At 46.6% G+C, this 13,087-nt stretch overlaps 1 protein-coding gene across 1 annotated transcript in view; it reads right to left on the bottom strand.

Moving 5' to 3' along the window:
• Positions 1-11,688, bottom strand: part of MTARC2 (mitochondrial amidoxime reducing component 2) — a 35,650-nt gene extending 23,962 nt beyond the window's left edge. Inside the window, exons 1-2 of the mRNA XM_023632788.2 lie at positions 11,259-11,688; positions 5,665-5,838 (exon numbers count right to left, since the gene is read on the bottom strand). Of these exons, the coding sequence (XP_023488556.1) occupies positions 5,665-5,838; positions 11,259-11,530 (446 nt within the window). The 5' untranslated portion in view covers positions 11,531-11,688. The remainder of the gene's footprint in view (positions 1-5,664; positions 5,839-11,258) is intronic.
• Positions 11,689-13,087: the final 1,399 nt, after the last annotated feature.

The following is a 13,087-nucleotide window of genomic DNA, read 5'->3' as shown; positions in this document are numbered from 1 at the left end:
TCCTTCCTGGAGCCACTGTTTGGGCTCTGATTAATTCTTGGCTTGGTCTCCAAGCCTTCTCATGGTCCTCTTTCTCACCACCTTCAGCCTTTCCCCTAAAACTTTCCTCAACCAACCGGTCTACTCCTTCAAACAGATCTGATCCCGCTGTTCAGCAGGTTCTCAAGCATCTGCCCCCGGGTTGAGCACTTCCCTCAACCCCTGCACAACAGCACTCACAGCTAAGTGCACACACCTCTACCCTCAGCTTCCACCCACTCAGGTGAGCTCGTGTTGGTGCTCTGAAAAGCAGGGAGCACTCAGTGGGATGGGGGAACGTCATTAGCCAGTGCCCATCCCCACTCCTGATAGTTATCCCTTCACCGTCCTCACTCCCTGCCGCCCTCGCAGCAGACCACATCCACCCCTCTGTCATCCCACCTTCTTTGATTCTTTCAGAATTTTATAAAAAGTCCACTTTCTTCCACATTTTTTTTTTGATTGGCACCTGAGCTAACAACTGTTGCCAATCTTTTTTTTTTTTTTTTCCTGCTTTTACTCCCCAAATCCCTCCAGTACAGAGTTGTATATTTTAGCTGTGGGTCCTTCTAGTTGTGGCATGTGAGACGATGCCTCAGCATGGCTTGATGAGCGGTGTCATGTTCACACCCTGAATGCGAACCGGCAAAACCCTGGGCGACCAAAAGCCTGGGCCACCGAAGCGGAGTGCACAAACTTAACCACTCAGGCACGGGGCTGGCCCCTCTTCCACACTTTGACACAAAATGTTCCATCATCAACATTCCATAGAAAAGAACTGACCCTCCTTGTGTGAATACAATAGAACTTCATCAGTTAGTAATCTACTAATTCCTAAAGCAAATAACCTGCTAAAAAATACTGAAGAAGACATAAAAACTTGAATGGATTTTTATAAAGAAAATCCAGACAATTTTACTGGAAAGTTCTACTAATAATCAAAAGATAAAAACTACCAATCTTATAAAGAAAAAAAATTTTTTTAACTGCCATTTAAAGTAGGAAAAAAACAATATCTAGGACTAAATCTAACAAAAGACGTACATTTCCATTATAAAGAAAATTATAAAACTTTATTAAAGAAGTAAAATACAACATAAATAAATAGGGGAAGATAACACATTCATGGAGAGGGAAGCTCTATACAATACAGATGATACTAGCAATTTAAGAGCTAACAGTTATTTAAGTGCCTGCTATGAACCAGGCACTCTTCCAAATGTTTTATATATATATAAAACCATTTCAATTTTCTCTAAATTGAGCCACAAGTTCAACGCAATTCCAATCAAAATCCCAAAAGGATTTTACATGGATTGACAAGCTGATTCTAAAATTTATGGAAGAATGAAGTCCAAGAATAGTCAAAACACTTTCAAAGACGAATAAAATAACGAGGATGCTTTTCTTACTAGATATCAAGTACAAAGTTAAAATAATTAAGGTGGTGTAGTATAGGATCAGGAATTGATAAATAAACCAGTGCAACTGAGTGAGAGCTCAGAAAAAGGTTGACATCTCTTAAGGATCTTAATAAACAGTGGAGGTGGCATTATAGGTCAGTGGGAAACATACGGATTATTCAATAAAGTGCTGAACAACTGATAACTACATAAAAAAATCATATTGGATTGCAACCTCAAACCACATACAAAAATAAACTCTAGAGGCAATGAAGACATAAATGAAAAAAACAAGTTTCAATAGCTTAAAAAAATAGTAGGATGGGGCTGGCCCCATGGCCCAGTGGTTAAGTGAGCACACTCCACTTCGGCGGCCCGGGGTTTTGCCAGTTCGGATCCCGGGAACGTCCGGACATGGCACCACTCATCAGGCCATGCTGAGATGGAGTCCCACACAGCACAACCAGAGGCACTCACAACTAGAATATACAACTATGTACTGGGGGACTTTGGGGAGAAGAAAAAAAAAAGAAGATTGGCAACAGTTGTTCGCTCAGGTGCCAATCTTTAAAAAAAAAAAAGAATAAATGTAAGGCATAAAAAACAAATAGTTGGAGAATATCTTTATAACTTGGAGTGGAGTATATTTTTTAATTCACAAAGAAAGTGCTAATCCAAAAAGCAATTAATTTGAATATAATAAAATTAAGACTGTCTATTTATCAGAAGAGACCACAAGAAAAAATAAATGAGCGACAAAGCAGGATATTTGCATCTCATAATTGACCAAAGATTTGTATAGAGTCGATGAAAGAATAACTACCTGTCAATAAGGGAAAACTTGGGCATAAAATACGAAAATTAATTTCAGAGACCAGAAAACATAAGGTACCAATGATCATAAAGAAAAAAAATATTCAACCTCATTAGAAATCTGAGAAATACAAATTAAAACTACAAAGAGATACCATGTGACTCATTTTAAAGATATTTACAGAATTTAAAGTGTAAGAAAATCTAGATAATGAGGACTAGTAACAAACAACCCAGCTGATAAGGACACGAGACAATGGACCCTTTCTCCGATGAAGTGCAAATTGCTACACTAGTTTTAGGAAACAATGTGACATTTTCTTACAAAAACTAATGTGAACATACCCAATGATTCAGCAATTCGACTCCTAAATTAATTTCTTAAAGAATTAAAGACATGTCCAAGAATGTTCAGAGAACATCGTTCATATTAGGAAAAAGACTGCAAACATTTATATGAGCATGGACAAAAGAACCAATAAGTAAACTGGAGCACATTTATACGGTGGAAACTACCCAGCAGTGAAAAAAAATGAATTACAGCTACCAGCTACAAGAAGCAAATGGATGAATCTTAGAAACACAACGTTGAGTAAAACAGGAACTTGCAGAAGAACACATACAACACAGTAACATTTTGATAAGCTTTAAAACTAAGCAAAATTTAACCGTGTATTATTTAGGAGCACATACATATTCAGAAATACTATTTACAGTAGCAGAAGAATGAGGGAAAAAAAAGAAATTCAGGATACTGGTTACCTCTGAGGGGTGGAATATCAGGAAGGTATCTGAAATATTTCTTGCTCATGTTGTATTTCTTAAATTGTACACAGGTGTTTGTTTCATTACACTGTTTTATACCTTACATATACTTTATGTGTATTCTTTTGTGACGTATCAAGTATTTAAGTATATAATACTATCAATAGTCAATATAGTTTGTAACTGAATGAAACCCAGCTAGAGAAATTTCTTCTTTTTCCAAAGGAACTATTATTTCAGTTATAAAGAAATAAAATTTCTGTTGGACTGTCTGAGTTTAAAGTCATTTCTTACTTTCTCTCACTTTAAAACATAAACTTGGACTTTTTAGACCATAATTACTCATAAATCTTTCAGAAAATTAAGAAGACATTCGGGTCTATAATTGGTCTCAAACAATTTAACCCCACACAGGGCAAACAGGGACGGCTGATTCAAGAAACTAACAATAAAAGTCAAAAAATTAAAATAAGCTCTGTGACATTGCATCCTTGTCCATATGGCTGTGTTAAGGGATTTCCTTTACTTTTTTTCCAACTTGAGGTTGTTGGTTTATTTTATTTTATTTTAGGTTCTGGTGAGCTGGCTATGATAATCACTGTTTGTCACTTACCATCTACTTTGTATCATTTCTTCAATTTTTTAGCAGTTCCCATGGCAACCAATCCCTTAAAAATAGCTTATAAATACAGGCCACACTAGTTACAGCACGTCTAACCAGCTGGAGAGGGTAGAATGCTGATTATGTTCTCTCCCTCTCTGTGTCAATCCAAACACACAGCTCCCAGTGGCTGGGAGTCACTCCAAACTCCCAAGATTCTCCATTCCCCCCTCAGCCAGAAACACAACTGATGTGTAGAACAGAATTATACAAGAACGAGCTGCACTTGGAGCCTTTGTCAGGCCTGGATCAAGCCCCTACATGATCCTCCTCTCTCCGTCCAGGAGGGTTTGTATCCCCCCAGAGTCTGCCTGTTTAGGAAGGCAAAGAACCTTGGGGGAAAACCTTGATTAGTGTCAATGGCAAAGTGAGTCTACCAGGCCACATCCATATCTGTCACTCATCACATGTCAGCTAAGCATTTACCCACAAGCTGTGAATGTCCTCTAATCAAGACCTACAGTTTTTCTTTTCAGTGAATTTCTTTGCTCAAAACCTGTGATGTGTGGAAAAGCTTTTCCCCTCCCCGTGTGCAGGCATTAAGAGCAAAGGCCAAGGAGGCAGCTGGGTTCAAATTCTAGCTCTGCCTGCTGTTCCAGTGATCTCAGTCTTGGTTTCCTCATTTGTAACGCGGAATTAACAGCATCCACCTCATACGCTTGCTGAGATAAGTAACTGAAATACTGTATTCAGTGAATTATTGCTTTGAGCTTTTGAAATTTCGGAACCTTGAGTGATGGATTTCAGCTCGGACACTTTGCCTGTAAAAGCATATGATCAGGGCACGGGAGCAATCTGTGGCTCTCTGAGCCTTCGGACCTTTGGACAACCCCAATTTCCACATGCTGAAAATGCTCAGGGGTTTACAAAGGGATCCAGAGCACTCATGACAAATGTCTCTGCCTCTAGGACTTCCTGATAGCATAGGATAAGACCCCGGTGAGCCCTGGAACCTGACAGCCCTGCAGGGGTCCCACAGACTGAAATGAAGTCCAGGCCTGAGGCGCATCTCTGCCCAGAGGTGGAAATTTCTTACTTCTGACTCCTGCCAGAGATGCCTCAGCCTCAATCCCAGACCTGAGAGGCTGCAGAGTCACCTTGAAGAGCTCCAGCATCTTTATCACCCGATCCTGAGACACAGCTGGTGACGTCTCCACCAACTCCCCTGTCTGCCTGGCTGGAGGGCTGGCAATCGGAATAGAAGCCCATCCGACTTGAACTAAAGGAGACAAACCCTAAAGATTGGCCCTTTGTACCCCCTCTATATTTGTATTAATCATGCTTTTTTCTTCTTATTAGTTTTTAATGCTTTGACGTCTTGGGGCTTTGCTGATGCTGAAGGAAGTGCCTTTCCCAGGACTAGTCGATTTCTAGAGAGAAATCGCTCACCTGTGATGAGCCTTTCATATGCTGGCAACCAATCCAGAGGCCCCACCCCCAACCACCTCCTGTGTTGGGCTCTTCCACTCTGGACCACTATTCACCAGCCCTAATCACCCAAGGCCAAGTACCAGACAACCAGGGACAGCCCCTAAATCCAGAGCTCACTGAAATTATTCAAACCAGCCAATCCTAAGCCTGCTCATCCTTCTTCACCCAGTCCTTCCTGCAGAAACCACAATAAAGGCTCTTGTTCATGTTTTTCTCCGCTCCCTCTGCCTCCTAACCAACCCTGGTACTTCCCGACATGGCCCTGCATGGCATGGGCCTCGGTTTCTAGAGATTTGTGAATATAAAAAAGTATTTCTTCATGACAGTCACTTCTGTGTCTGCATGTCTTACCATATCTGATTAAAACAAACCCTCAGCCTCCTTAAAGCAATATTCTGCTTCACCCACTCACCTGACCACCAGCTCCAGCCCAACCCAGACTAGACTTCTCTTGAACACTTCCTTCACCAATCTCATCACCTATGTACAAACTGCAGTTAGACAGAGTGCAGGGAGGAGCCCAAAGGAAAATCAGGTCTGGCGCAGGTCCCTGGAGGCCCCCAGGCAGAGCACCTGCAGTCATGGAGAGTGTTTGAGGAAGGTTGCTTGCTCGGCAAAACCAGCTGGTCCATGTCCGGAGCCCTGAGGATCAGGCGATCGTCCTCATAGGTGATGGAGACCAGCATGAGGCGGGGCTCCTGCCGGGCAGTGACCATGTGTCCATCTTCCTTAATCACCAACCAAAACCTGCCAAGAAACAAACAGGGGCATGCTAAGAGAATCCTCTTCCACTGTCTCAGGAACTATTTCATCAAAATCCTCCCCCTGCCTCGACTCGAGACCCAACAATTTTTTCTGGACAATTATCCCAAGCTGGCCAGATTCTTTGGGTCTAAACGTTGGGGTCCCCAAAAGGAGCTTGTCTGGCAAGAAAGAGTTGTGGGAGAGAGCGTCTGGCCAGCAGATGAAAATTGCCAACTCTGAAATTCCAGAAAATGAGGCCAGTTGAGGGAGCTTCCCTTACAGTTTAGGTAACTATGTTGCCTCCTTTGGGATTCTGCTTTGGTCAGAAACCTCCCCGGGGCCTGTTAATACATCTCTAAGCCCCTGGTGGAAGCGAAATGCCTTCCAGGTCTTTTTGCCGTGGAACAAGACGACGTTGACCAAAAATACTGCTTTAAGGGAACTGAAAGCCTAGACAAAGATCTTCTAATATTTGTCACTCCAAGAGGACCTAAACCAGCCTCTACTTGGTTTAACTTGCTGTGGCATGTGGATCCTCACCAGGAAACCCTAACCAGCCTTTCAAGCACACATTCTAACTCAGAGAACAGAGAGTCAAGCAAATTGTGTCTTAGATAAGAACGCCACTACCTCCTGGAGAGCCCACTGATCCAGGCTCAGTGCTCACACTCGGGGTCTCAGAGGGAGAATGGGGTGAGTGGAGAATGGGAAGGGAGGCTGATCTGACTAGCTGGTTATGCTTTTACACACAGCAGAGCATACATTTTAAGTTACAGCACCCGAACGATTTGACTGGGAAAAAAAAAAAAAAGGAAGAGTAGCAGCTTTAGGGAAAATAAGTTTCGACATCACTAGTTCATGAAAACAGAACCGGCAGACAAGTGCAGTGAGTGGAGAATGCTGAGAGCACTGGCGAGTGAGCGGCAAGTGAAAACTGGGGCTTTGCACATGTGACCAGGATAAAAAAGGACAGCCCCTTCCAGAATGAGGGGCAGCTCCTCCGAGGGAGACATTTCAAAATATGACTGGAGCCAAATGGGAATATCTGAAGTGACCTGATGAGGACATCTAATATCAGAGTGCAGGGAGCTCAGTGTCTGCCCTGTCCTGACCCTGAGGTTAGTCCTACTTTTGGAACCTCCCAGTTAGGCAACCTATCCTTATCCAGGTGCTGGATGAACCATCCCTTTCGTGCAACCAAGCCAGCAGACAATGGCTGGCATCTGTGCGCTCACTGGCATGCATGTAGGTGTGAGGGCATATAGCAGGGGTGGTGGTGACATGTAAGGACATTTTAGAAATTGTCCTGGCTACTTCCTCCCTGGAGCTTGTGATGCTGGGCAGTACCAGGCCCCCACCCCTCTGAAGACTTCATCTTTTCCCTTCTAGGTGTCTTTGGTTCCCAGAGTTCTCTGACCCCTCACCTGAGGGGTGAGGGTGGGTTCTGGAACCCAGGGAAATCCTACCTACTTTGTTACAGCCCTGTTCCCTCGGGGCTAGGCCCTGTTCCCTATTTCCAGCCTCATTCCGAGGTGCAGAGTTCTGGAAGACCCTGTTCTGGTTAACCCCCGCAAGCTTGCACCCTGAACTCCCAGCACAGCCCGTCCTGAGACAAGACTTCCTCTGAGATCTGCGCACACCCAGACACACGTCCAAACAGGAGTCCCGCCCTGCTTGCACATTGCTTCTGACAGTCAGCCCACCCTGCCCTGGGTCTGCTCTCACATCCATCCCTCAACTTTAGCCCTTCGCTCTGGCTCTCAACCCCTGCCCTTAGCGCCAGTCTGTTGCATAATCACGTGGGAGTTAACCCCAGGACTGTAACAGCTAGAAGCAACAGCCAGAGGTTTTGTGCCAACTCCTCCACCTGAAGATGCCAGTGGCGACTTGCAAGCATTCTTACACCGGGACAGGACAGAAACAAGAAGAGCCAATACTGCTCTCTGCAACATGGCCCAACCACCCTCATTACCCCATCAACCTGGGTAATCACATTTTTCACCTCTTACACACAAACAATGCCCAGCAAATGAATAATGAGCTCTGTTCCGCCAGATCGGAAAGAAAGAACAAACAAGTCTGGAGTACAGATTTCTTCATGATCAAGTTATTCCAACCGAGTCTGCAAAACTAAAAGCCAGCACCTTCATTTTACACATAAAACAGGAGTGTGTGGTGTGGGCATCATGCAGGAACCCAGCGCTCAGATTGTCGGAAAGACAACAGCGCTCTGAGCGACCAGCAGCGGTGGGAAGCACCAGCCCAAGATGGCTGGAAAATCTCATTTCTAAACTTACAAACTGGCCTGGGGAAAAAGGAATGACTGAGCCCAAAAAGGGGCAAAGCAGGGACCCCACTACAGAAAGGGGGAGGGTAAAGGCAGGAGGAATCCGGGAAGTAATGACACTCAGGACAGTCAACTTAGGGACTCCATTTCTCCAAGAGACAACAGTCTGTGCAGAAGGCATACGGGGCTGGCTTCAGAAGGCGTCTGCACACATTTATATGGTCGGGTCATATAGGGCTGCTAAGAGGAACGGATATTTACAAGGTCAAGGAGGGCAGCCACGCCAATGCAGACAGCCAATGCCAATGCCAGCGTTCCGCTGGGCGGACTTTAAACATGCTCACAGCTCAGGGTGCTCAAGCCAAGGATTTCAAAAATATGTTAAGAACTTTGAAGAAAACAGCTCTAAAGATTTGAGGCACAGAGCACGAATAGAGGAAGATCCCAGCCTCTTAGAACAGACCCAAAGACACAGGTTCAAATAGAATTTAAATAAAGGAGTTCTTTCCTACATTCAGACTATCTGTAGTTTTGTAATTGAAGTTTCAGGTTGAGAGAACAATAGCGTCCTTCAGCAGGGCTCTTTCCAGCTTTCTTTCAGTTTCAATCATCCTTTAATAAATACAATCTAGATTAGATAGGGTCTTAGAGATCAGCAAGGTCAACCTCTTTCTTTCACAAATGAAAAAGACTGATGTGCCAAGAGGTTAAAGGACTTTGCCCAAGTTCTCGGTGCAATCCTGCCCTTCCAAATCACACACTGGTTTCACAGAAAGAGCGCGAGTGTCACACTCACAGAGATCTGAGCTCAAATCTCGCCAGCATCCAATGGTTTTGTGATCTTGGGTGTGACACATCCTTTCTGATACTGTTTCCTTATTTTCAAAGTGGAGATAATATCCAGCCCACAAGACTGTTAACGAGGCTTAAATAAGATCCTCTGCATCCCAGGATTTAGCTCAGTGTCTGCTGCATACGAAGCACTGAAGAAATGTTTGTTCCATGCCTTCCCTCCACCCCATCCCAAGCATGTATTCTTCAAAACAAGGTAAAGTTAACAGCTCCTTTTATTTTAGGATGCCCACGGAAGCAGAAAAGCAAAGGACGAATATTTTCTTTCCATGGAAGCAACAGTCACAGCAAAGGAGTGACAATGAGAAGTGGGAAAGCAACAGTCATTCAGATGATCAGATGAAATACTGATAAGAATTGGAAATCTCACTGTGAGACCACCCCAATCCTTCAGGCGGGGAAGAAAGGAGCACAAGGCCATTGCTCTGGACGTGCATCATCAGAATTTGCCTCTCTCAGTTTTCGGAGGGCGTCCAGGACCACTGCGCCCGAAGTCTTCCCAGCAATCAGAAAGCTTTTCTTCTTTTTTTTTAAGATTTTATTTTTTTCCTTTTTTTCTCCCCAAAGCCCCCTGGTACACAGTTGTATATTTTAAGTTGCGGGTCCTTCTAGTCGTGGCATGTGGGACACCACCTCAGCGTGGCTCAATGAGCGGTGCCACGTCCAAGCCCAGGATTCGAACCAACGAAACACTGGGCCACCTGCAGCGGAGCTGGTGAACTTAACCACTTGGCCATGGGGCCGGCCCCCAGAAAGCTTTTCTAATCCTTCATATTTGAATAAACTGTAAACATGCTCCTCTAATGGTCCAGATAAAACCCTTTAATTATAGCATCAGAATCACATGGGGAGACATTTATTTTACATTTTACTTTTCCTTTTTCTCCCCAAAGCCCCCCAGTACAGAGTTGTATATTTTCAATTGTGGGTCCTTCTAGTTGTAGCATGTGGGACACCGCCTCAGCATGGCCTGATGAGTGGTGCCATGTCCGGGCCCAGGATTCGAACCGGCGAAACCCCGGGCCTCCAAAGCGGAGCACGTGAACTTAACCACTCGGCCACGGGACCGGCCCCATGTGGGGACATTTAAACACTTTACACCAGTTGGCTTCACTCTTGGTGATTTCCATTCTGCAGATCTGGGATGGGAATCTCAGGAAATTACAGTTTTAAAAAGCTCTAGAATGAGAAATCTGGGGTGGAGGGGGATGGAAAATCCCCCATGAGTTACACAGTCTGCATACCCAACACTTCTCTAAAGCAAGTTGAAGTCTTCCAATGCCTTGGAAGCTCGCATTTCTTTAAGAGGACAGCAGTCTTCAGAGAAGAGTGAAGACATGCGTCCCAGAGGGAACTCAGGGCAGCAGCCTCTGCTAGCAGGTTCCTTGAACGAACTACTTGGAAACCCCCCTCCCCACTAGCCACAGGACCACAGCCAAACCATCCCAAGCAGACAGGAAGGCATCTTAATCCTAAGGAAGCAAAGAAGGAGATTCCATTCTTCCTTAATCACTCTTTCCAGCATCCTTCACTGTTAAGAAAACCTTCTCAATATCCAGCTGCATAATTCTGTGTCAAGGAGTATGTGTGTGTGACCTCACCTTTGGGGTGACTTAAATGACAGAGAACCTTTTCTTTTCCAAGGGAAGGGAATGAAATTTCTATGTGCCAGGCCCTGTGTGGGGAGGGACCCACATAGTTCTTCACTGAGGACCACTCTGCCTCTGGGGTAGGGGACACATTATTCTCTTAACAGCAAGTATTACACTTGCAATTCCCCGGACACCCTCTCTCCCCAACATAAGACTTCACTCTGCTCATTACTCATTAGAGTGGCTCAGGTCTCCCCACCTGCTGGGTCTTCCAGGCACCTTCGCCAGGACTGGAGACCTGCAGGAAACAAGCCCCAGCAAGACCAAAGCCAGTCTCCTCCAACAAGACTTGGTTTCAGCATGGCTCCCGTATGCCCACTAGTGCCAATAGCATTTTATTTTCCCACTCCGGGGCCATATGCTAAGACAGAACCAGAAAGTTTAGAACTTGCAGGAGCCTTGGAGATAAGCAAGTCAGGTCCTGTCCTTTCATAGGAAGAACCTCTCATCCACAGAGGGACAAGAGTTTACCTCTATCTACTTTTCCAAATCGGAATCAGACATGAACTTGACGTTCTTGGCTAAAGAATCAAAGGCAGAGGGTCCAACAAGCAGCCCAAGAAACCCACGTGGCAAACCTATTTTCTCGGGGGCAGGCCCCACCTCCCCCAGCTCTCCCAGCCCGGATGTACCTGTCCCGCAGGTGGCCGCTGCGCAGCCCCATGGCCGTGCACTCGGCCGCGCTCACCGGCACCCCCCTGCAGGACTTGACCGGGTAGATCCAGAGCTGCGCCACGGTGCCCACCTGCTGCAGCCGCCCGCGCCGCCGGGGCCTCGCGCGGCGCCAGGCCACGGCCCCCAGCGCCACGGCGGCCAGTCCCAGCGCGGCCACCCCCAGCCAGCGGGACCGGGGCGGCGCGGGGAGGCCGAGGCGGGCCAGAGCCGAGGAGCCGGCGGCGCCCATGACCGAGCGAGCGCGGGACTGAGCACAGGCGACCCGGGCAGGGCGGGGCGCGGCGGCGCTCGCGGCTCGGGCGGGCGGGAGGAGCCTGAGCTGGCTCAGCCCCCGGCCCTGGCCCCCTGGCCTCGCCGCGGTGGCCGCACGGGTTAGGCGTAAACGCGGGGGCAGAGACTAGGCAGTGATGGGGGAGGTGAGGCAGAGAGCGGCCGGGGCCCAAAAGCTAAAGGGCCACCCGCCCACTTTCTCTGGGGTGGTCACTTTCGCTTTGCTTCTCCGTGTTCCCGGTTCCCTGCGGCGCGACAGTCACCCATGCCACGTGGCCCGTCACCCACCCCACTCCACCCCGCTCCCTCTGCTGCCCCCTGCTCTTCGCCTACTGCCCACTTGGGTGCTTGATTGGAGCATAGCGAACAGTGACGGTGGATTGCGGCTTGCAGAATGGAACATTTGATCATGTTTGGGAACTACTTTTGCTGACAGATCGCTCTGAGAGCTGCAGACCTTTCAGCCCATAATCCACTCCGCGGAGACTGCTGCGCCCTGAGCGCCCTCTCACGTGGCTTCTTGCAGCAGCAGGCCAGTCCCAAGACCGAGCCCACCTCCCCTCCCCCTCCCGTTAATATGCCTGCCTGGGAAAGCTCGCAGCTGCCGTGAGAGTCCGTGGTTCCCGCCAACGTCTGAGGCTAGGCCACTGACCTCCATTTCTTAGAATTTTTACTAAAAACGACTTACGACTGTGAATCTTTCCTTTGTCCCTTTGAGATATGTATGTGTCTCCTACAAGTCAGAAATGGCTTTCTCAAGGACCTGAGAGCCGTTCCTTTGAAATGGAATCATCCAAAAGGATGGAGCTGGGCTCCCAGTCTCTGAGGGAGGATAGAATCCTCGCTTCCGCAATCGCTGGCTAGCAGACGCTGCTGTGCTAACTACATTTACGGTGACCAACCCTTTGTCATAAGCCACGGAACTCTAACAATGTTTAAAAATATTGACACGCCTCAAAATGCAGTTTAAAAGCCCGTGAGGTGTAACACACACGACGTTATTGATATTCATAGCATCACTATGCAGGGAAGTAAAGTAGGATAGTGTGGGGAGATTAAAACACAAGAGAATTAAAGGCTTCTACTGATAGCACTAACCTTTTTCTTTTTTCATTTAACAAATATTTATTAAGCATCCCCCAGGCTAGCTGGTAGGGATACAATGGTGATGACTCCGTTTTAGCATTTCCTAACTGCTACCAACTGAAGACAGGATGACTGGAATCCAAACATGAATGGATCTTGCCTTGACTCAGTCCTTGCTGCTACTCTTACTACCAAACACATAACAAAACGGTCTTCCCATGGAAAGATTTACCATTTATTTATTTTTTGGTGAGGAAGATTGGCCCTGAGCTAACATCTGTGCCAATCTTTCTCTATTCTGTATATGGGACGCTGCCACAGCGTGGCTTGATGAGCGATGTGTAGGTCCACACCCAGGATCCGAACTGGCAAGCTCTGGGCCACCAAAGCGGAGTGCTCAAACTTAACCACTATGCCACCAGGCCAGCCC

The sequence above is a fragment of the Equus caballus genome, chromosome 30 (genome assembly GCF_041296265.1).
Source record: "Equus caballus isolate H_3958 breed thoroughbred chromosome 30, TB-T2T, whole genome shotgun sequence".
Taxonomy (NCBI): Eukaryota; Metazoa; Chordata; class Mammalia; order Perissodactyla; family Equidae; genus Equus; species Equus caballus.
Note: the sequence above shows the minus strand (reverse complement) of the source record. Positions and strands in the feature narration are given on the sequence as shown.